Genomic DNA, 22697 nt, shown 5'->3' with positions numbered 1-22697 from the left:
TTCCGATCAGGTAGGTCATGCTAAGCGGCGGGAGTGCTGTTGATATTGTCAGTCAGCGGATGGAGGCAGCTATACGCTCCAGCGACGGAGTTGGTGAAGGCGACAACAGCTGCATTGTGCGTGTTCCACAACAGGACTTCTTAGTGGCGCTTGCCCGGCTCATTCAGGGGTCACTGAAGGCACGCTTCACTGAGGAGGAGAAAGAAATGCAGAAGCGCCTGGAGGAATTGAAGCTGCAGCGTGAGCGGGTATGTCACTTGCTAGACGACTTGCAGTTGGCTGATGCGTTTGTTTCGTTTAATGTCGGTGGGACGATCTTTGCTGCGACACGTCGTACTCTTTGCGCGGTACCTGAGAGCATGCTCGCGGTTCTTATGGGCGAGTGGCTACCAGTGGAGCGTGACGCATCTGGTGCCATCTTTCTTGACCGTTCACCGCATCTCTTCCGCGAGATACTGTCGTACTTGCGCCTGAAGGCCGACCATCAGAGGGAGCGAAGAGAGTGTGCCCGTGAGCTGGAGAAAGCGATGGATGAGGACATTGATGGTACCATCATGGCGCAGTTGGCGCAGACGAGTTGGCGCCATATGACCTCCAGACAACTGCACGCCGTGGCGGTTGAAGCAAACTACTATAACTTGAAGAGCCTCGAACACTACCTTGTGCTATACTGCCAGCGGCGGTGGATTGAATGTGGTTCTTTTGTTGCCTCGAGTGAGGGGAATGATAGTGGTGGTGGCGGTATTAATAGCCAATCGCTTTCAACGGGCGCTGAATTGTCAGATGATGCAGTGTTGTGCATCGCCTACGATGAGGAAAGTGGCGTGTGCGCTGTGGGCCGAGTGTCTGCTGTGGTGGCAGTGTACTTGCTCCCGTCGATGGCTCGGCTCGAGACTCTGTGTGGCCACACGGACAGTGTCACGGGGGTGGTGGTCACACCAAAGCGAATTTTTTCCTCCAGTCGTGATGGATTCATTCATGCTTGGCACAGCCGCGAGGGCTCCTTTGCCCCCATCTGTAGTTTTAAGGCTCATCAGAGTTTTGTTCATGATCTCCTTTTGCTGCGAGAGAAAGAAACACTCCTTTCAGGTGGCGAGGATCACGCAATAAGTGCTTGGAGCTTTCTGGAAGGATCTTCGCCAGTAATAACAGTATCCGTTGTGACCCCGGGCCCCGTGCGGTGTCTTGCAGCTTACCATGGGTACACTTTCGCTGCCTGTCGGGGTGAAATAGTGGTGCTAGATGTAGTGCGAGGGGAGCTTCTACCTCAACGAGGCAAGGCCCATTCCGCGCCCATACGTTCGTTGGCAGTCGACGAGCGCAGTGGGCTACTTGCGTCTGGTGGGTGGGACGGCGCATTGTACGTGTGGGACGCCAAGGAGGCGGTAACAAGCAATAAAAATAACGTGGAGAAGGCGGCGGAGAATAGTTTTGCACCTCTGTACGTGGTTGCACAGTGTGATAGTTTGGTGATGCATGTATCATTTGTAGGTGGTTTGCTAGCGGCCTCCTGCGGTTCTACAATGTACTTCTTTGAATGTGGCTTGATGCCGCGTGTTGTGCGCTGCATTAAAGGAAGTGGAGACAAGGGATGTATTGGGGACAACCAGGACGAGTTGGTTCGGGTTTTCCTGACCGTTGAACGTGTGAACTGCCTGCTTGTTGGTGGACTTGAAGGCACTTTTACTGCTCTCCACAACCGTATCTTTCCAGACGGAGTAGAGGTCGCGGAGAAAGGGTGCCAATGGGAGGGGAATTCTAGTTTTGCATTCATTTGATGATCGTCGTACCTTGAAGATACTTTTTTAGGGAGGCAAAAAAAACGAGTTTTTCTTCTCTCACTCACCCACCCACCCACACACACACACACACACACACACGCACTCTCTCTGTATGTGCGTTCGTGGGCATGTGTTGTATGACTCGAAAGTGCCGCTCACTCGGATTTTCTGCTTTTTTAAAATTATCATCACCTGGACGTAGAAGGAAAGGTAGGAGCAGTCCCACCAAAGCAAGGATGAACCCAAACACCCATGAGGTGAACAATGAAATATGTGTAGAGCGTCTGGCGACGTCAGCGGGACAGAAGCGGCTGAGTGAGCCCAAACGTTTTGGGCTTCTTGTGGCAGGGGCATTCGCCGCTATCTGCGCTTCGACATCGTACGCGTTCAATTTATTCAGCGGCTCTATGCAAAGCAAATATAACTTCACGCAGAGGGAAATGTCTTCGATCAACACAGTTGGCATGGTTTTCTGTTATTTCCTTCTTCCATATGCCGCCATCTATGATCACTTTGGTCCCCGACCTGTGTACGCCCTGGCGTGTGTGTTATTTCCGATCGGTGCTGTGCTCATGGGTCTGTCGTTTGGAGATGTGATCCAAGGGACTGCTGTACGCTTCTGCGTGTACAATGCCTTACTCAGCCTCGGTAGCCAGCTGTTCGACTTGGCGTCTATTGTGACATTGCTGAGTGTCTTTCCGACCAACCGAGGTGGGGTGGTAGCATTTTTAAAGACATTAATGGGACTTGGCTCTGCCATTGTCGGCGCTTTGTACTTTGGCTTTTTCAACGAGCATCCGGATTATTATTTCTACTTTTTGATAGGCCTCGTGCTCTGCGTCGGGACGGTGGTGATCATCTTTGTGCGTCTTCCGTCCTACCATCTGACAGGCTATGAGCAAAACCACCTCAGCATCGAGGAGAAGGAGCGGCGGATGGCGCGCAAGGCAGTCTACTTGCGACAGAAGGCACCTCTCTGGCGTTTCTTTTACGGTCTCGCAGTCATCATTGTGCTTATCATATTCCTGCCTCTCCAGAGTGCATTAGTTGCCTATCTACAGCTTGGTCGACCTTACCAGACCGCCTTTGCGGCTGTAACAGTCGTAATTACTCTCCTTCTTCCGTTAATGGCGGTCCCATGGGACTACATGGACCGCAGATGGGTGAAGCAGGAAGAGCAGTCACAAAGCAACGATGAGTGTGACATTGAGCATGATATGGACAGGGAAGCTGATGCAATACAACATGACAAAAGCCCTTTTGAATCTCCAAGAAAAGTGGAGTCAGTGGAGACAGATGTTGACTACATTGCGCCACAGTACCAGACGACTTTCTTGCAAAGTGTTTGCACACCCGGGTTGTGGGCCTTCTTCTGGACCTTCTTTTGTGGTGTTGGCTCAGAGTTCGTCATAATCTTCAATGCCCGTTTCATTCTTGGTGCCCTTTCTGAGAGCAGAGTCGATGATTCGATGGGGACATTGCTGACAATTATAAATGGTGTGGGCAGTGCTGTTGGCCGTCTGATGATGAGCTACTTTGAGATCTGGTCGCAAAAGCGCAAGGCGGAAGATAGAGTTCCCATTACTATTTCTTTGTTCGTGCCGACCGTGGCAATCATTGTGGCGCTGGTGCTCTTCCTCGTGCTTCCATCGAGTGTCGCATTGCTGGCGTTTGCCCTTGCGGCGATTGGCAATGGTTTCTGTGCCAGTGTCTCTATCCTTGTCGTGCGCACCATTTATGCGAAGGATCCTGCGAAGCACTACAACTTCGCCTTCAATGCTCTGTGGATTTCTGCATTGTTGCTGAACCGTCTGTTGTACGGCGAGTGGTACGCACATGAGGCAGAGAAGCAGGGTGGTGTGCTTTGCTTCGGCAAGAGCTGTGTACTGATGCCGATGGTTGTGATGATCGGTCTTAACGTGACTGGCTTCGTGGCGAACGTCTATCTGCACGTGATTTACTCCCGCTTCTCGCAGAAGGTCCTTGCGGAGCGTCGCCGTGTGAAGCAGCAGGAAGCGTTAGAGCCGTTTCCCGATCCCGGTGCTCAAATTTAGCTACAGCAGCAGCTGCACACGTCCTGCGGGCAACGCGCGGAGGTTGTGTAGTGGACAGCCTTGTGAGACGAACGGATGCTTGTCCATACCCGAAGTTTTTGTCCCCGCCACATATGAGACAATGCGAGTGTGAAAGTTTTATCTGTTTTCCTTTTTTTTTGTCATCTTTACTCTTCCCAAATCCTTTTTTTTTGATTTCCGTTACACTTAGGTTTTCATTTTGACTTTTGTTACTCACTCTTTGCTGGGGACTTGGTGTAGTCTGGACCCTGTTGTGGATTCTTGTATGCCCCCGTACCACTGGGAGACGTGGCTGGCGGCTCTCTCTCCTTCTCCCTCTTGTTGGNATATATATATATATACTTCCGGCGTCCCCCGTGCGCCTGCGTGTGTATGTGTGTGGGCGGCGCGTAGCCTCTCGTTCTGAACGGCGCCCCACCGCTGCATATGTTCACGAATGGTAGCACGGCTGCGCTGAAGCTTTTTTACTCCTTGCTGAGTTTTTTTTTCTTGTTGTGGGTTTGATGTATGTTTTCCTGTTTCATTACTATTGTTGTACACTTCCGTTTGTTAATTGTCCTTTTTTTCCCCTTTACGACATTTTCAGTTGCCGAAAGGCAAATAGGAAAAATCAAAGTGAAAACACGGCGTCGGACGCTTCTGTCCACACGTCTCTGTTTGCATTCGGTTTGAAAAAAAAGATGCTGCTCGAGTTGGTATGTTAGGAAGGAGCAAGCGAGGAACACATGAACGCTGACATTGTGTTGGGCTCTCTCTCTCTCTTTCTTGTGTCTGTCTGGGATGCGTGCATGCTGTCTGCCTTTCCTACTTTCCTCTGCCCCCACACATGTGAAGAGAGCTATAGTTTGTTATATCTACATCTGCGTACAAAGTATCGAGGTAAATGACGACGGAAGCGGACTTCTTTACGGCTGTGGCGACGAAGGACAAGGCGCTGTTGCTCCGCCTCATTGCTGAGAAGAAAAATGTTAACACGCGCGGGGAGCGCAACCGTACACCGCTGCTTATGTGTGTGTGGGATGACTACGCCGAGGGCGCGCGACTGCTGCTGGAGGCGGGCGCTGACGTCAACGCCCTGGATGATCTGCATGACACGCCGTTTCTCCTCTCCGGGGCGGAGGGGCGCGTGGAGATCATGCGGTATATCCTGAAGTACGGCAAGCCAGACTTCACGGTGCGCAACCGCTACGGTGGCTCCGCGCTCATCCCGGCGTGCGAGCGCGGCCACACGGAGATGGTGAAGCTGCTGATCGCCGCCGGTGTCGATGTTGACCACGTGAACGACCTTGGCTGGACGGGGTTGCTGGAGGTGTTGGAGCTTGGAGGCGACGACGCGGATCACGTGACGATCACGCGGGATCTGATCGCTGCGGGCGCCAACGTGAATCTAGCGGATAAAGAAGGGAGGACGCCGCTCTTCCTGGCGAAGAAGTACGGACTGAAGCGCGTCGCCAAACTCATCGAGGACGCCGGGGGACATATGTGAAACTCATCGGCATGTCATGGGGGCAGATGCCCCACAAAGATATTGTCATCATTCATTTATTTATTAACTCGCGTAGCTAACGCCACTCTTGTTTCAGGACGAAAATTTTGACTTCCTCCCACCATTCACCCGGTTGTGTGCGATACTTTTCCATTTTTGGCGGGGAATGGGAACGTATATATATATATATATATTATTTATATCAATAGTAGTGGCGTGAAGAGAAATTCAAGCAGAAAGCACATCTGTGCAATATTTATTTTGTTCTCTTTTTTTCCCATTTGTTTTTGTTGTCGCTCTTTCTGTGTTACTCAATAATTGTTCTCTCTGTGACAGTGCTGTGTGCTGTGCGCTGTTTGTGGTGCGTTGTGTAGTGTCACATGGGGTGCGTGCTCTTCGCTGTGTCCGCCTGCAGCGTTTCAGAGAGCCCCATACCTCTCCCTTCTCGTGCTGGTTTAAATGCTACTGCTGCTTCTGTTGCTGTTGGCGCCGTGTATCATCGGGGAGCGGGGACACAAGCACAAAGAGACAGAAAAAAAGGGCGATATATAAACTAGAAAGCGGACACTGCACTCATTTCCCCACCTTCCCGGCACGTCCCACGATGAGTGAGGTGCGCCCCAACATCTACAGCGACACGCCGCTGCGGAAGGCGGAGATGGGCCCACCGGGCATCGCCGTCGTGACAGGCGTGCTTGCCAGCATCGTTCTACTCCTTGTCGCGGTGTACCTCATTCACCACTGCTTCTGCAAGGAGGACAGGAAGGCGCCCGTCGACCAGCGGCAGCGTCGCCCTGACAGTTTCCACAACACGAGGGAACTGCAGGCGGTGCGCCTCGACGGCAGCGAGGATGATGACGACAACAGCAACAGTGCCACTGAGAGCAACGCTGTTGAGCTCAACTGTTGGCGACATACCTTCGACAGCCTCATGTGTGATGACCATAAGCGCACCCGCAACTCGGCGGCGCTGCATGCCATTCTGTGCGTGCCGCTCGACCTGCAGCTGTGCGACCCGCTTGAAAACGCCGACCTCGCCGCTGACGAGAACCGACTGATCCGGGCGCGGGAGCGACGCCGTGTGCTGAGTAGTGTGCTGCCCTTGCCCGGCGGCAGTGGCAGTGGCAGTTTGGCCGACGCAAACAACAATCTGGCGGCACGGTCCCACTCGTGGCACCGGGACCCGTACAGCGAGGGGGCGTGGCTGGCCGACCCGAGCCGTCAGCGCGGCTCGCACAGTCGGCTGTGCGTCGGTCCAACTTCCCACGTGCGACCGCCCGGGGAGCTGTCGGTTGACGCCGATGCTGTGATGGACGCGCTGCTGTCGAGCAACGATCATCGCGTGCCACGGGAATAACAGGACGACGCGAACTCTGGGTTAAAAAAAAACTTGATCAATGTTGACACTACAAAAATATCACCTTTTGCTTGACCATTTCTCTGGCTGCGCACCGATAGGGATGCCACCGTGCATTTCCTCCTCGTTCTTTGGATTTTGCATCGATTGGAATATATATATATGCTTGTGTGAGGCTGAAATCGACGACGTCTGGAGAGCACACTCCCACTCTCCGTGGACGCCAAAGAGCTTTTGTATTCCATCGTTTTTCTGTATTCTCATGACTTCACGCAGTAAACAGTGACAAGAAGTGACCGCACCCCATTGCCCGGCTCAATGTCGTACACCCCCACCGCTAGGGAACAAGCACCGGTCGGTGATCCCTTCAGCAGAAGTACCAGCGATGAACCGCTGGACACTGTGCATGTGGAGGCCCTTTCTCTCGACAGTCAGGCGAAGCCGCTCAGTGAGCCCCGTCGTTTCGCCTCCCTCACCGTGGGCGTCTTTAGCTGCATCTGCTGCTCCATAATCTTTTCATTCAACCTTTTTAGTCGTGACCTGCAGCGCAAGTACAACTTCTCGCAGAATGATGTCTCGTCCATAAATACTGTGGGGCTTGTTTTTTGTTACGTCGCCCTTCCCTACGGTGCGCTGTACGACTGGCTCGGGCCGCGTCCCGTCTACTTTCTCGCCTTCACACTGCTGCCTGTTGGTGCACTGTGCTTCTCACTTGTGTTCGCTGATGTTATTCCCGGTAACGTGGTCGTTTTGTGCGTATTCAACGCTCTGATGGGAGCCGGGGCTATGATGTTCGATCTCGGCGCGGCCATAACAGTTCTGAGTCTGTTTCCATCTAATCGTGGTGCCGTCGTGGCGGTGATGAAAACATTCACAGGCCTAGGCTCAGCGATTATCGGTTCAATCCAGCTGGGTTTTTTTGAGGGACGACCGGACAGGTACTTCCTATTCCTCATGTCCCTTACTCTGGTGGTGGGCGTTGCCTGCTTCTTTGTCGTGAAGCTGCCACCGTACCACTTAACAGGCTACGAGAAAAGCCACCTTACTGAGAAGGAGAAGAAGCGGCGTCTGAACACGCGCAGTCTGTATTTGACGCAGATCCCACCTAGGGCACGATTCATGTTCGGCATTGGGCTGGCTATCGTGCTGATGCTCTACCTTCCGATGCAGAGCGCCCTCGTGGCATACCTCGCCCTTGGGCGCGCCTACAAGGCCGCCTTCGCGGCTCTGGCGATTGTGCTGGTGATGCTGTATCCTCTCATGATCTTCCCACTGCGCACGAAGCAGCGGCGACTGACGGAGTCACTTGATAACCTCGTCGAGGGTTCACCCACCGAGATCGATGATGCTATGGTGACGACGGAAATCCCCCGCAAGGAGAGACCTGTCACCGATCGTAGTGGACAGGCGGTGCGGACGGATGTAGACTACATCGCACCACAGTACCAAACAACTTTCCTCCAGAGTCTATGCACGGTGCGTCTCTGGGCCATTTTCTGGGCAATCTTTACCATTTTCGGTTCAGAGCTGGTCTTCATATCAAACTCTGGTTTCATTCTTGGTGCGCTCTCGGGGGAGCCAGTCAGCCCTTCCCTCAACACACTGCTGACGGTTTTGAACGGTGTGGGAAGTGGCGTGGGGCGGTTATTGATGAGCGCCCTTGAGGTCTGGACACAAGGCAAGAAGCCGGAGGATCGCATCCCTATCACCGTCTCACTATTCTTTCCCACCACCTCCATCATTGTGGCTGTGGTGCTCTTTCTGACCCTCCCCGCTGCTGCGTTACCACTGCCGTACGTCATTGCTGCCATGGGAAACGGCTTTGGTGCTGCCATCATTGTTTTGGTATCACGCACCATTTTCGCAAAGGATTCCGCGAAGCACTATGATTTCTGCTACGTGGCTGTGATGCTGTCCGCTATCATTCTCAATCGCTTTGCATACGGCGAGTGGTACACGCGTGAGGCAGAGAAGCAAGGTAGTACGCTTTGTTACGGAAAGAATTGTGTGATGATGCCGATGCTTCTCTTTCTCGGTCTTAATGTCACAGCGTTCCTCTCGAACATCTACGTGCACCTCGACTACAGGCGTTTCTGTGCCAAGACACTCAGGGAGCGGCGCCGCATGCAGGCTGAGGCACAACTTGAACTGGAGGAGAAGTCGGACAGGGTGAGAGAAGCTATAACATGAACTGGCGTCGATAACGACAATAATAACACTGACGATGGCTGCGTTAATTCTTCTGCATCCTAAAATTTGGCCCACTGACACGAAGCCAATAGGGCTGCCTCACGCGTATTGCTCGACTCAGAGCAATTTCGAAAAAAAAAAAGAAGCCACTGTCTACCCAGGATCTCTTTTCCTTCGTTTGTGATTGATTTTAGCTTGTTGACTAGAGAGACCATGAGGCTTTTGTGTCTCGGGACTACTCTTTCCCTCTCATTTTTGGTTCGTTTTATAAGCTTGTGCTCTTTTTAGCGTAAATGGCGGTACATTCGCTATTTGTGTGGTTTCGCGTGCGTGCGGCGGGCTAAGGCGGGGCGCATGCACACGTTGCGGTGCCTTCTTCCCTCTTCCGCGCCAATAGCTTGGGGACACTTTGGAGGTGCACAGGTTTTAGCTTTTTGTTTTTTTTTGCTTCTTCCAACCGTGCCATTTTCCTCGTGCAAGTGTCAGTAGGTGCGTGCTCCGGCGTGAGTGTGCGTGTGGGTGAGCGTGCGCCAGTTTTGTTTCTTGCTGTTTTTCTTTGGGCGGGAGAAGGCGGCGCAATGGCCCTGCTCTCTCTGTGAGAAGCTGGCACGGCTGGCGACGACAGAAAGATTGCTGGTGGGGGAGAGCCCAACTGGATACACCAGTGGGTATCGTGGACATGACACTCCCTTTATTCATTCTTTCCGTTTACTTTCTTCTTCCTCTTCCTTCTCCTCCCCTTTTGATCTGTTTGTGAAAGGGTTCATTTCCAGCAACTAGAATTAGAGCCGGGTGCTGCGCTAAGGTGCCTCTTGCAGACGTAATTTCAATCGATTTCGTGTGCCCGCTTACGCCCATGTCCCTCGAGCCGTCGCTGAAAGGTCTCCTCCAGTCGAAGCTACAGTGGATTTTCGTAGGCGGCAAAGGTGGGGTTGGCAAAACGACGACGTCCTGCTCGTTGGCGACCCTCTTCGCCTCCACCCCTGTGCACGACGTGCAGACGAACACCACTCGCCCGCGGCGGGTACTGCTAATCTCCACCGACCCCGCGCACAATCTTAGTGATGCCTTCAACCAGAAGTTCGGCAAGATACCGACACCAGTGCACGGCATGGAGGCAACGCTTGCCGCGATGGAGATCGACCCCGCGAGCTTTACGCTCGGGGAGTTGGACAGTTTCCTTGGAGGTGATGCTGCTGGTGCTGGGCAGGCGGCGTGCGGCGACAACACCGCGTCACCCATCACGGCGCTGGGAAAGATTCTGAAGGAGGCGGCGGGTACGCTTCCCGGTATTGACGAGCTAACAGTTTTTGCGGAGATTCTCCGTGGTGTGCAGCAGCTTCCCTATGACGTTGTGATCTTTGACACTGCACCAACGGGACATACACTACGGCTCCTCGCCCTTCCGCATACGCTGAACTCCACAATGGACAAGTTGACAGCAGTCGAGGGCCTGGCGCCTTTGATTCAGACAGCAGCAGGGTTCTTGTCGTCTTCGGGCACTGTGGCAGACGTTTCAGGGATGAAATCCGCCTTCGCCCAGTGGCGCGAAAACGTGCAGGAGGTACAGCGGCAGTTCACAGACGCCGAAAAGACGGCCTTTCTCTGTGTCTGCATCCCCGAGTTTCTCAGCGTGTACGAGACGGAGCGTCTGGTGCAGGAGCTGATGAAGTATGACATAAGCTGTGACAGCATTGTTGTGAATCAACTGGTGCTGAAGCCCTCAAGCGAACCCCCGTGCCGGATGTGTGGGGCACGACAGAAGATCCAGGCGAAGTATTTGGCGCAGATCGACGCCCTGTATGAGGATTTCCATGTGGTTAAGATGCCGCTGCTGAGCGACGAGGTGCGTGGTATCATTGCTTTACAGAGATTTGCGCGGTTTTTGCTGGAGCCCTATGATGCCGACCGTCATGGCTATATTGAGGTGTGCGGCGAGGAAACCTCGTAAGAATGCATTAAAGGAAGAGAATATAATGTTTTGTTTTGATTTTCTATTGCCTTGCAGTGCTCTCCCAAAGGTGTATCCCATGCTCTCTGTGCTATGAGTGGACTTCACAAGAGACGACTTGGGTGTAGTGTGAGAGGGGGGGGGNGGGGGGGGGGGAGAGGGGGAACTAGAGTCTCGTTGGGGTTTAACGGGTGGAATTTGTTGATGTTTTTCTCCTTCGCATAACTTGTGCATGATGCTCTCGTAAAACCTTTTATCCCTCTTTATTGCTTTTCTTGTAATTGTAAGGGATCCGGTTGCTGTTCTGCGTTTTTTTTTGTCTTGTTGCCATGCAGGACCACCATCGCCCGCTGCCGTTGACGGCGTCGCTGCCCATCTGTGGCGCGGAGGACGGCAGGGGCATTGTTATGGTGCCGCCCGTCTCGCAGCCGTGCGAGGGGGCTGTGATTGGCGAAGACTACGTGCAGATGCTTCTCAACACAATACGCGAGCATGACGCGGAGAAGCTCTCGTTGCTGCAGCGCATCAATGACTGCATTAAGCCTGAACAGGCCGAGGTGCAGCGTCTTCGTCAGGAAATAACGCAGAAGGACCAGGAACTTGCGCAACTACGGCAGGATATATCTGAGAAGCGCCTGATGTTGCAGGAGGAACGAGAGCGTTCCAATCGTCTCCTCCACGAGAGCACCGTTCAGCACGCACAGGCGGAGGATGACCGCGCGAGAATTGCCTCACTCCTGCGACTGCGCCACCAATGGAAATCAGCAGCACCAACCGCACTATCACCGGACGCCACTGCTGTTAGTGGTGGATGGCATGCGCCGCACAGTGGTGACAAAAGTCATTCGCCACCAGTGGATACTACTGCCGCAGCCACAGGTAGGCGCGGCTCTAGCTCTCAGCGGCGACGTAGCGGCGGCGGAGGTGGTGGTACGATGAGTCTGCGCCAGGCTGTGCTGAACCAACAGTCAGCAGCATCATCATCAAAGGGAGATGCACTGCCCCCTGAGGCGGAGGCGGCGGTGCAGGAGGCGCTGCGGCCACCGCCGTCCTCCTCTCTTGTCACCGCTCTGAGTGAAGAAGTGCGTATGCTGCAGGAGCAGCTGGATGCGCAGCGTTCTACATATGAGCACGAGCGGGCGAAGCGACTGCACGAGGAGCGTGAGTGCACACGCCAGCACGCGGAAGAGGTGGAGCGGTATATCGCTACAATCGATCACCTCCACTCGCTACACCAGACAAGCCTCGCGGACCTCATCCGCAGCCGCCACGATATGCAGATTGAGCAGCGGCAGCTTCGCGGGATGATCGAGAAGCTGCGCGTCTCACTCGACGAGGCATTGACAGCGCTGGAGGAGGAGCGGCGGCGGCACTCCGCAGACCTGCAGCTAGTGCAGCAGCGCACGGACGACAGCGTGGACACAGTGATGAGGAGACTGCGACAAGAATTAGAAGAGCGGCGTGCGCTGGCGATGGCGGAGAAGGAGCAGCACGCTGCCCTTATTGCTACACGCGAGGCGGAGCTAGTGCGCCTGCGCGAGACGCTGAAAAAGGAAAGGCAGCGGCAACACCGCCTCGAGGAGCGCCACCGGCTGGAGATGGAGGGTGTCAACAGCGAGGTGAATCTGATGCGGCAGGCGCTACGGGCGATGGANACCGCCTCGAGGAGCGCCACCGGCTGGAGATGGAGGGTGTCAACAGCGAGGTGAATCTGATGCGGCAGGCGCTACGGGCGATGGAGAAGCGCGTGTATTACTCACAGAGCCGCGGTCTCTCGGTGTAGCAGCAGCAACAACAACAAGAACAACAAGAGTGTATCTAAACCCACCTGCATACGTGTGTGCATGTGCGTGTGTGTGCGTGCTATAGATAATGTGATCCAGAGAAGAAGAAGGGATGAGACGAGTGACATTGTTTTAGACCGAACGAATCATATCACTTGGCGGGAATGAGGTCCAGCAANCCAGAGAAGAAGAAGGGATGAGACGAGTGACATTGTTTTAGACCGAACGAATCATATCACTTGGCGGGAATGAGGTCCAGCAAGGACATTTCCTGCAGCTGCTGCTTTCTCTAGTGTATCCGGAACTCCCTCCACCAAGTGAGGGCATGCGGGTGACTATGCAAAGGCGCAAAAAGACAAGAAGAGGTTTCCTCCCTTTCCATTCTCTCATTTCTTTGTCTCCACATCGTGTATGTTTTTTTTTTTTTGGTTTCGGAATCCTTTTTCTTTCTTTGCACACAAGGTGAAGAGGATAGCAAGGGCAAGCGGGGCCTGCGGCGGCAGAAGCAGCAGAGAGAAAAGCCCCCGTGTCGCCCTGCGCTCCTGCACAACCGGGCGTTCTTTTCAGAGCGGACTAAAAAGCAAAAAGAAAGGCGTAAACAGCAGCCACCGGGATTCGCAGGTGCGGGTGACTGTGGGCGGAGCTGAGGGGCGCATTCGTCAGAGCTGAGGTGTGTGCCCGGGGGGGGGAGAGAGACAAAAAAGGGAGCAGCAACGTGCTAGGCAGCGAGAAAGCAAGGAGTGGAGAACAAGGGCAAGAGAAGAAGAAAAGGGGCGGAGTGGGCTTTTCACACACAAGCACACACACAAAAAAAGGACCAGAAATCGAGAGAGAGAGAGAGAGAGAGAGAGGCTAGCGGCAGCAGGTTCGGATACGAGAGGTGTTTGCTGAGCGTTTGTCGGAGCCGGAAGCAGGAGGCGAGTCGTGTCGCGCATATAGTCCGCAATGTCTGCGAAGGCGTCACGGCGGTGCAATCGGCTGATCGTTCTCTTCAGCTCCATCAACGATGTGACGGCGTGGCCCTTCTGGAAGTTCCTGCAGATGAAGAAGGTGAAGGGCGTGACGGACCTCTCGATTCTCGCCTTCAACAGCCAGGGCGGCAGCTTCGAAGCGCGCATCGACGGGCAGGAGTACACGCTGAAGAACTACGAGAGCGTCGCCGGTTACCGGCAGGACATGCTCGAGCGCTTTCTCCACCGCTGGTACGACCCGGGCCGTAGCTACTTCGTCTACGGTGGCCACGGCATGGGCGACTACCTTGAGCTTGAGAAGAACACAATGGGACTGCAGTGCCACGAGCTCGCGGCCATACTCGGGGACAAGAAGTTTGAGGCTATCGTGTTTGACGCCTGCTTCATGGCGAGTCTTGAGTGCGCGTACCACCTGCGCCACAATACGCGCTACATTGGTGGCTGCGAGGGGTATCTCTGGGAGCCCGACACGAGCCTCGACCACCACGTCTTCAACACGTACACCGCATCCGCGATGAGCCGCTTCCGTGACCCGAAGCACATCCTCCTCGCGGTGCAGCGTGACTACTGCAGTAAGTCACCACTCGCCGACTTCGCAGTGCTTGACACCACACACGTGGAGGCGCTGCGGAACTACGTGGAGGAGCACGTGGTGCAGCGCGTGTACGACCGCGCCACGTTCTACAACATCCAGCAGCAGCACAAACTGAGCAGCCTGGCAGAGGAGGCGCTGCAGACGACGCTGCAGAGCACAAACAGCGACATCAAGACGCCATTATCGTCACCGGATACAGTGGCATTCCGGGCTATGGCAACAAAAGTGCAAAATAAAAAACTAGCAAGGAAGCTGCAGCTGCAGCAGTCCGTTCAATTTGAGCACGCCTTGTACCCATCGGAGACGAGCGACAAGTACATCCTCGATCTCAAGTCGTACCTTACCGACATGGCCCGTGAGGAGGAGGAGGCCGCCGTCATGTCTGTGAGCAGCGCAGTCGCAGCAGCAGCAGCAGCAGCAACCGGCACCGCCGCACCACAGCTCCCACGCACCGCCGTTGTCGAGGCGCAGGGAAGCCTACCACCAGAGAAACGCCACCATCCGCGCTTTGCAAAAGGCAGCGCGCACGAGGGTCTCGAATTGTTCAACCGCGTCGTCATTAATCACACACCACCGGAGAACAAACACATTTATGCCTCGCACCTCGGTGGCCTGTCTTTTCCTGTGTACGAGTTTAGCACCATGTCAAAGCCCCTGCATCCGTGGAAGGGCGTCAACAAGGACAAATTTATGCAGAAGGCGAAGGAGTTCTTGCGTCGTGGCGCAGTGCAGGAGGTACAGATGAGGGATCGAAGCAACATCAGCAAAACCAAAAGCGACAATCTCACGCGTGAAACGGAAGCTGGTGTTTGTGCACCTTCATCGGTGTCTTCGGCATCATCCTCGGCGCCGCCGCTGCCAGCCGCGTACCTCCCACTCTTGTGCCACAATAGCAAAATCAACACCCCTACTGGTGGTGGAGTGCCAGAACCGAGACATTTCAAGATAAATCAATGATATGTTGCTGGTGATGCTTCTTTTTTTTTCTTGACGTTTGGTTTCTTTTGGCCTGATTCCCTTTCCTTTCCCGCCTAATAGGCGTCGGTGTACCTTCAAAACGTGTGATACCTTGCACACAAGTTCTTACTGAACACAGACACTCTTCGCTGAGCTACCGGGGCGTAGGAGGAGGAAGAGGAGGAGACAATCTCGACTTCTCAACTTGTTTGAGTTCTCCTGATTGAGTTCGTGTACTCCACACGCCGTGTACCACGGCCATAAGTGTGTTTGTGTGGGGGTGGGGCTACAGTTACACTTGAATGGCTTGGTTGCCCGTCGCCCACTTGGTGTACCCCAAGAGATTTATACGCATGCGTGTTTGCATGTAAGCTTCCTGACATATTCGTCACGCTCTCACCTGAATCGTTGAGGCAGCCTGTATTGGCTTTGTGTACTTTGAGGAGAGCGCCGCCCACAGAAATATAGATCTAAAACTCCCACTGTGATTTTTTTTTCTTACCCCCTTCTCGGTGTGGAGATGATGATTGTCGTGAGGTGGCAGGCATTTTTATGCCAAATATGTTTGTGTCATGTATCTGGCTCCTGTGTTTATTTTTCTCCCTCACTCCCCGAGTCCATCAGGTTTGTATTCTTTTTCACCCTTACCTGCCGGGACCGCTGCTTCTATTTCCGATGATGCAGTGGGTCACACGACTCGATATTTGTACATTGGATTGTAATATGTGTGATTGCGAGGGATGGGGGCGAGGCAAATCCGTACGACACAACTGGTACAATGTGCCAGATGTATTCTGCGCTCCGTCTCTTGCTCACGGCAAAACAAAACAAAACAAAATCAACAAGAAAGACAAGAAACAACGCTAAGCGAAGAGAAGACGGGATATTGTAGTTAACGGAATGAGGGGAGTCAAGTGACCATCAATGGCCTTTTAATCCCGTGATCAGCCACAAAGACAGAGCACATGATGGTGAATTGACGTACTCATGTGAACAAGGAAGAAAGATGCGAATTACATGATGAGCTTTTGAAGCCAAACTGTCTCCTCCTTCATTTCTTTTTGTTTTTGGAAAGTTGCTCTCATAGATGACGGGATCGGGAAGTGGAATGCCGTCGTTGAGCAACTTGACTTTTGCCGGGTACGACGAGGAAAAGGCGGTGGTTCTCCTTAAGGGTCCGCTGGGGGCGGTGTACCCCCTGCAGCCGGCCCACAAAGGTGCCAGGACAGCAGAGGTTGACGCAGATGGCGCCAACGATGATGAGGGAAGCTATGAGGAATCCACCTGTAGTGACAGCTACGTGAGCAGCGCAAGCTCCAGCAGTAGCGGAAGCAGTGTATCTGACGTGAATACGCCGCACACGAACGGTGCCGGGGTGGCGGGAGGTGGCGAAGAGTCAGACGCGCAACACTTGGCGCCCGTGCATGGTACGGTGCTCTCGTTGCAAGAGCCATACCGCCGAAAGAGTGATCCCTTGCCGTTTTACCCATTGATGGCCAGTGGCTCTGCCGATGAAGCAAAGAGCTACCATGCAGTGGTCGTATTGGGTTATGACGAGCGCGGTAACGTGTTTCTGCTCCCCACACCAAGGATAGTCTGGGGCGACACCGTGTGCGCTTATCAATGCTCGCCGATACTGCAGCTTTCTATGCATGATTTGCATCAGTATTATCAGTTGCAGGAACACGCAGAGAATGAGGCAAGGGAAGACACATCGTCGTGGGAGCTCCCGTTGGAGGGCGGCTGCATGATGTGCCCTCGCTTGGAACAGGCGCCGCTAAGCGATATCTTCGGTGTCTCTGTCGGCAAGGCGTACTACTTGTCTGCGTGGTCTGTATACGTAGAGTTTGTGGGTGCCGCATGGGGAGTGCCGTGGGTGAGGCTTCTGCCCACTGGGGTTGCAGGCAACGGTTTCCATTCAGCCTCGAAGAGGGGTGGTCAGACTGTTAGAATCAAGCCATTACCATACTGCTACGGTGAACGTCCACTGTGTGAGGTCTATATGCTCTGCGAAGACAAAGATGATGCAGAGGGGCGAAACGTTCACAATACACCCATGTCTCAATGTGTGGATGTGACCACTGGGGCGGAGAGCTGGAGTCACATACGAGAGCAAGCCCAACAGGAGGGTGGCAGTGCCGCCAATATTGAATCCACTCGTGGCTCCTTTACCCATCACAGGTCTTTTACTCCACGTGGAACGCGCTATGCGGCTCACTTCAACACGACAGATAGTAGTGTATCTGCTCCGCTGCCGTTCTTCGTTCGCGGCAGCAAAGTGGCGTGCTGCGGACCATTTGGTTCCACCCTGGAATGCGATGTGTCGCCCAAGACGCTTGAGCGGTTCGGCGTGTTGCATGGTGACCGTTTGGTTGGCGCTGCCAGTAGGTCGTTTGAGGGGCGAAAGACTACAGTGATTGGCGTTCATATGGGCTGCCTTGTTGTGCTACTGGATGGGGACCGCGTGGCAACGATCTTGCGCGGTGTCGAAGGGATGGACGACTTGCTAGTACAGTTTTCCAAAGAGACTGACCCTCAGTGTGACCGAGATGTAGGCAGAGGAAGTTCTACATCAGAGGAAAATCAGGTAATTCCCTCGCCATCTATGGACGTCCAAGAAGAAGACAATGGAGTCAGGAAAGAGGCCCATAGTGATGATAATGAAGGAGATGAGAAGGAAAGAGATCCTGTTGTTGGCCTCCCACCGATAGTGGAAGCTAGCACGGTAACCGCAGAGAGGGACATCAGTGAAAGCAAACACACTACTTCTATAAACACGGATCCCTTGGATCGAGGAAATGAACTGCATGGGACCATTGAGGCGAAGGTGCCGCTGAAGGAAGACGCCGATGAGTGTGGTGCGGCGTCGCAGTGTGATGCTGGTGACTCAAATGAACAGCCGGTTTTCATGGGTGATGATCCATCGCCGCTGGCTTTCGTGCAGAGGTTTGACACTTCTTCTATAGATTTGACAGACTCCTCGATTAGAGAGGTTTGGGCGACGGAGGATGAGAAGGCTCCCTCTCAGGCCATGGGCTCTGGGGACGGGGGGGTGGAAGAGGAGAGAGATGAAGAAGAGATGGATGAAGAGGAGAGAGATGAAGAGGAGAGGGATGAAGAAAAGATGGATGAAGAAGGGATGGGTGAAGAGGAGAGGGATGAAGAGGAGAGGGATGAAGAAGAGATGGATGAAGAGGAGAGAAATGAAGAAGAGATGGATGAAGAAGAGATGGGTGAAGAAGGGATGGGTGAAGAGGAGAGGGATGAAGAGGAGAGGGATGAAGAAGAGAGGGATGAAGAAGAGAGGGATGAAGAGNAGATGGATGAAGAAGGGATGGGTGAAGAGGAGAGGGATGAAGAGGAGAGGGATGAAGAAGAGATGGATGAAGAGGAGAGAAATGAAGAAGAGATGGATGAAGAGGAGAGAGATGAAGAAAAGATGGATGAAGAAGAGATGGATGAAGAGGAGAGAAATGAAGAAAAGATGGATGAAGAAGAGATGGATGAAGAAAAGATGGGTGAAGAAGGGATGGGTGAAGAGGAGAGGGATGAAGAGGAGAGGGATGAAGAAGAGAGGGATGAAGAAGAGATGGATGAAGAAAAGNTGGGTGAAGAAGGGATGGGTGAAGAGGAGAGGGATGAAGAGGAGAGGGATGAAGAAGAGAGGGATGAAGAAGAGAGGGATGAAGAGGAGAGAAATGAAGAAGAGCTGGATGAAGAAAAGATGGGTGAAGAGGAGATGGATGAAGAAGAGATGGATGAAGAAGAGATGGATGAAGAAGAGATGGATGAAGAGGAGAGGGATGAAGAAGAGATGGATGAAGAGGAGATAAATGAAGAGGACGGAGGGAATGGAAGTGCCCAACCAACATCAGAAGCTAGACTGACAGAAGTTGGGGGTCTCTGCAGCGATGGCCAATTGGAAGGAGGTGAAGCAGAGGCCGTTGCGACAGAAGTGACGAATTCACTGTTTTTTACAACCTTTTTAAAGGCGCTGGCGTACTGGAAAATGCAGTTGCTCACTGACGAAGAGCAGAGGCAGCAGCCCCTTGCGTTCATCGAATACTATGGGACGGACACTCAGCGGCGCATGCTTGGGGCTGTTGATCTCCTTCACAAATACCGCTCCTTCTTTGACGCCCCCGCGCAAGGCTCTTCACACCTCCTCACCTGGAATTATGACGGGGTAGCACCTCCTACTGTGCAGCAGATTGTCCACTTGCTTGTTGAAATGGAGGCCGTCCAAGGGCCGTGAGTTTGCAGTTCTGCCGAAGGAGCTGCGGAACTGTTATTATTCAACCCGAATGAAGCAACCAAGCCGAGAGAAGAAGAAGGGTAGGGCTCTTGTATGAAAGAGTTGTAATAGGTCGGGCCGCAATGGGTAGTTTTCGCTTGATGCTTCTGAACTTTATTTTCTTTTTCTCTAAGGTGGAAAGGGAGGGTACAGGTCTATCGCCTCTGCCGCGTCGCACACTGGAGGGAGCAATACAAAGAAAACATCCAAAGAGAGGAGAGGTAAGCAACAGCAAAGGAAGCAAAAAGGACCAGCAAAGAAACCATGTCTGTAGCGAAGGCGGAGCCGCAACGAGAGTTGCTGCCGCATCCGGCGCCCAACATGCTGGACCTCTTCATGACACGGTACGATTACGACTACAACCGTGAATTTGTTGGAACTGGCTCCGGTGACGGGGCGCAAGACGAGGAAAGCGTGAGCGGCGACGTGCGGAACCGGCCCATCTTTCGCTTTGGCCAGCCGCTAGATGGGAGCTACGACACGACGTACCTCACTGACTACGTGCAACACGACAGGGGCGTCAAGGATATTTCTGGGCTTATGCAGACGGCGTGCGGGGAGCATGACGTGGCCTCTGCCTTTGTGAAGGATTACTATCGCCCGAACTTATCAAAACACCTCACGGAGGATGGTGCTCACCCAATCACAACCTACAAGAAGGACTACACCCACAGCGGGCCTGTGCCGAAAGGGGAGCCGCAACTGTACGCGGGCGCTCGTGCCGCAGCATTCGATCCTGACTTTCTGCTCATTCCCACCACTGAGGAGGATCTGAGGGCGGAGGCGGAGCTCGTGCCAAAAATCACATCAAAGGATTCGCTGCTGCCGCGGATTAAGTCAGCGGCTGATGGCAGCGAAGTGCGCGACGAGGGTTTGCTCGCGTCGCGCCGGCCGCAGCTGACGGCTGGTGGGCTCCCAACAGACTACTACTGCACGTCATGGGTATACGGTGACAAGAGTCTCGCGTACCCGAACCAGCTGCCCCACGGCGTTGAGGAATCACCGAACGCACACCTCATAGCGACGATGGATGATAAGGCGGCGCTGCTTGCCCTCCTTGCAGGGAAGAGGAAAGCGGCCGGCAAGCCCTATCCGTTGCATGATGATACAAACCCCATCCCTATCCAGAAGACGGAGCAGCCCTACTGCGCCGTCACGCGGCGCATCGAGAATGAGGGTCACGTCAAGATGAGTATGTACAAGAGCGACTATATTCACCAGGGAGTTCTGCCAGAGTTGCCTGACGCGGTTGCGCTGGCAGGTCGCGATGAAGGATCCATGGGCGAACAGCGGCTCGCGTGTGCAGGAGAGATGCTTGCTGGTACCCTCACGCGTCGCACAAGGAAGCTTCAATCCATTCGAAACTCCCATGGAAACCTGCTAAAGCAAAAACCAGATGTGACGATTGTAGACCCACATATATGGAAGCAGATGAGGTCCTTGGAGAAACGTATTGCTGTAGACAGGGCTGATCCGCATCGTCACAAATTACATTGAAGTGCACTGAGAAAAGGCATCTGAAGCCAAGGGTGGAAGCAGAACGCAGATACAAATACACGTACAAACATAAAGGGCTAATCCAGCCAGGTGTATGTGTGTTTTCTGTTTGATGTAAAGGGGCAGTGTGGCATGTACTGTATAGGAGACTACCATTGTTTCTTGTGTGGACGTCTGCATATGACGTTTGCGCACGTGTATGAGAAATGTGTAGGGGCGATGCGTCTTACTGAAGTTGTGAGAAAAAAAAGATATGCAGGTACTCGAGCTGTTTCTGACAGCTCAATGTAACATCATGTCTTGCGCGATAAGAATCGAGCAATATTCTTGACATTCAGAATGCTGTTCTGTATTGCCCTTTGAGTTGGTTTCTTTCACGTGTTTTTTGTTGTTGGTTTTGCTTCGTACGGTATTTTCCATTTAGGTTCCCTTTGGTTGTGAGGACAGTTACAATCATTCTACAGCGTGCACATCCACGTGGGCGTAGGCTTGAATACGAAATGGCCGCTTTTGCCGAGCGCATACGAAAGGCGGCGGATTTTGTGAATCGTGCCCGTGACGAAGAGACCCCGGACGGCAACCCTCTAGTGGCAGCACGCCACTATATCACCGCGATGGAGATCATCGCCAGTGTTGGTGACGAGGTTCCCATTAAGGACGCAAACAGCCGGCGTTTTTTCTTGTATCAGCTCCGGCAGCGGATGGAGATGTATTACGAGCGCGCCCAGTTGCTTCTTGGCGTGGCGGAAGAGGCCGGCACGCCCGATAAACCAACGAAGGAGGGCGGCCTGCAAGCAGCTCTAAAGGGACTCAGTGGCAGCGGCGGTGGAAGCGATGGTTGTGGTGCTGCTGCACATACAACTAATGCCCCGCCTCTCTTGTACGCTGGTAATGAGGGTGGTGGTGGTGGTGGTGGTGAACATCGCCTTACGTCTACGGCGGATACGTCGGGGGGCACTGTGCTGGGTATTCCACTTGGTCAGAGTATTCAGCCTGCTGATGAAACCCACGACCAGCCGCCTGTGGGGTTTTACTTCTCGCAGCCGCCGTCAGTGCCGGCGCCGCCTGACCACTCACTCGATACGCTTCTAGACAGATTGACTTTGGGTGACGAGAAGAAGTGACGTGAGTATGAGGAAATGGTGGGAATATGATGCGCCTCTCGAATGCACTGGCATCACTCATTGTGACATATGCTTGTAGGACATTTGCATATTTATATGCCAAGATTCCTCTTTATATCAGCCTGTGCTGGTTGAAATGCATTTGGTGATCCGCCCCGTTGCCCAGTACTCGTCTACGAATCGTGTGTCTGTATGCGCTTCTTTTTTCCTTGTTTGCCTTGAAAAACAAGGGTTTTTTAAATTCACGCTTCTCACAATGGCGACCATCGGAACTTTCAACGAGGAGGGCGTTAACGTGGATCTCTACATCCCGCGCAAGTGCCATGCGACGAACCACCTTATCACGTCGTTTGACCACTCTGCTGTGCAGATTTCCATCGCGAACGTTGACGCCAACGGTGTGATTGATGGCACCACGACGACCCTCTGCATTGCTGGGTACCTGCGCGGTCAGGGTGAGTCCGACCATGCGATCAACCACCTTGCCATTTCGAAGGGCATGATCCGCATCAAGACCGGCAAGAAGCCCCGCGCGAAGAAGGTCAAGACCGTGAAGGGCGCCGCTGGACGCGGTGCGGCGAAGGCTGCCCCGCAGCAGAAGGGTGCGCGTGCCGCCCCTGGCCAGAAGGGCGCCG

General features: G+C 53.6%; 12 protein-coding genes across 12 annotated transcripts; all 12 read left to right on the top strand.

The window, feature by feature from the left end:
* Positions 1–17: 17 nt before the first annotated feature.
* Positions 18–1778, top strand: DQ04_01171110 (hypothetical protein; the record flags this gene model as incomplete). Its single annotated transcript, XM_009310324.1, has 1 exon — positions 18–1778. The coding sequence occupies one exon, from the start codon at positions 18–20 to the stop codon at positions 1776–1778; it is 1761 nt and encodes a 586-aa protein (XP_009308599.1).
* Positions 1779–2017: 239 nt separating this feature from the next.
* On the top strand, positions 2018–3835 carry DQ04_01171100 (hypothetical protein; the record flags this gene model as incomplete). Its single annotated transcript, XM_009310323.1, has 1 exon — positions 2018–3835. One exon carries the CDS (start codon positions 2018–2020, stop codon positions 3833–3835), a length of 1818 nt encoding a protein of 605 aa, XP_009308598.1.
* Positions 3836–4739: 904 nt separating this feature from the next.
* DQ04_01171090 (ankyrin) lies at positions 4740–5342 on the top strand (the record flags this gene model as incomplete). The annotated part of the gene is made up of 1 exon (XM_009310322.1): positions 4740–5342. One exon carries the CDS (start codon positions 4740–4742, stop codon positions 5340–5342), a length of 603 nt encoding a protein of 200 aa, XP_009308597.1.
* A 604-nt stretch (positions 5343–5946) lies between these two features.
* On the top strand, positions 5947–6699 carry DQ04_01171080 (hypothetical protein; the record flags this gene model as incomplete). The annotated part of the gene is made up of 1 exon (XM_009310321.1): positions 5947–6699. The coding sequence occupies one exon, from the start codon at positions 5947–5949 to the stop codon at positions 6697–6699; it is 753 nt and encodes a 250-aa protein (XP_009308596.1).
* A 318-nt stretch (positions 6700–7017) lies between these two features.
* On the top strand, positions 7018–8889 carry DQ04_01171070 (hypothetical protein; the record flags this gene model as incomplete). The annotated part of the gene is made up of 1 exon (XM_009310320.1): positions 7018–8889. The coding sequence occupies one exon, from the start codon at positions 7018–7020 to the stop codon at positions 8887–8889; it is 1872 nt and encodes a 623-aa protein (XP_009308595.1).
* Positions 8890–9745: 856 nt separating this feature from the next.
* Positions 9746–10840, top strand: DQ04_01171060 (anion-transporting ATPase-like; the record flags this gene model as incomplete). The annotated part of the gene is made up of 1 exon (XM_009310319.1): positions 9746–10840. The coding sequence occupies one exon, from the start codon at positions 9746–9748 to the stop codon at positions 10838–10840; it is 1095 nt and encodes a 364-aa protein (XP_009308594.1).
* Positions 10841–11169: 329 nt separating this feature from the next.
* On the top strand, positions 11170–12549 carry DQ04_01171050 (hypothetical protein; the record flags this gene model as incomplete). The annotated part of the gene is made up of 1 exon (XM_009310318.1): positions 11170–12549. One exon carries the CDS (start codon positions 11170–11172, stop codon positions 12547–12549), a length of 1380 nt encoding a protein of 459 aa, XP_009308593.1.
* A 1020-nt stretch (positions 12550–13569) lies between these two features.
* On the top strand, positions 13570–15147 carry DQ04_01171040 (PUF nine target 1; the record flags this gene model as incomplete). Its single annotated transcript, XM_009310317.1, has 1 exon — positions 13570–15147. One exon carries the CDS (start codon positions 13570–13572, stop codon positions 15145–15147), a length of 1578 nt encoding a protein of 525 aa, XP_009308592.1.
* Positions 15148–16234: 1087 nt separating this feature from the next.
* On the top strand, positions 16235–19402 carry DQ04_01171030 (hypothetical protein; the record flags this gene model as incomplete). Its single annotated transcript, XM_009310316.1, has 1 exon — positions 16235–19402. The coding sequence occupies one exon, from the start codon at positions 16235–16237 to the stop codon at positions 19400–19402; it is 3168 nt and encodes a 1055-aa protein (XP_009308591.1).
* Positions 19403–19705: 303 nt separating this feature from the next.
* DQ04_01171020 (hypothetical protein) lies at positions 19706–20938 on the top strand (the record flags this gene model as incomplete). Its single annotated transcript, XM_009310315.1, has 1 exon — positions 19706–20938. One exon carries the CDS (start codon positions 19706–19708, stop codon positions 20936–20938), a length of 1233 nt encoding a protein of 410 aa, XP_009308590.1.
* Positions 20939–21438: 500 nt separating this feature from the next.
* On the top strand, positions 21439–22062 carry DQ04_01171010 (hypothetical protein; the record flags this gene model as incomplete). The annotated part of the gene is made up of 1 exon (XM_009310314.1): positions 21439–22062. The coding sequence occupies one exon, from the start codon at positions 21439–21441 to the stop codon at positions 22060–22062; it is 624 nt and encodes a 207-aa protein (XP_009308589.1).
* Positions 22063–22198: 136 nt separating this feature from the next.
* DQ04_01171000 (putative 40S ribosomal protein S21) lies at positions 22199–22697 on the top strand (the record flags this gene model as incomplete). The annotated part of the gene is made up of 1 exon (XM_009310313.1): positions 22199–22697. A coding segment is annotated over one exon (499 nt), but the record flags the coding sequence as incomplete, so codon positions are not given.

Source organism: Trypanosoma grayi (assembly GCF_000691245.1).
Source record: "Trypanosoma grayi strain ANR4 Tgr_117_V1, whole genome shotgun sequence".
NCBI lineage: Eukaryota > Euglenozoa > Kinetoplastea > Trypanosomatida > Trypanosomatidae > Trypanosoma > Trypanosoma grayi.
This window is presented reverse-complemented; position numbering and strand designations above follow the sequence as displayed.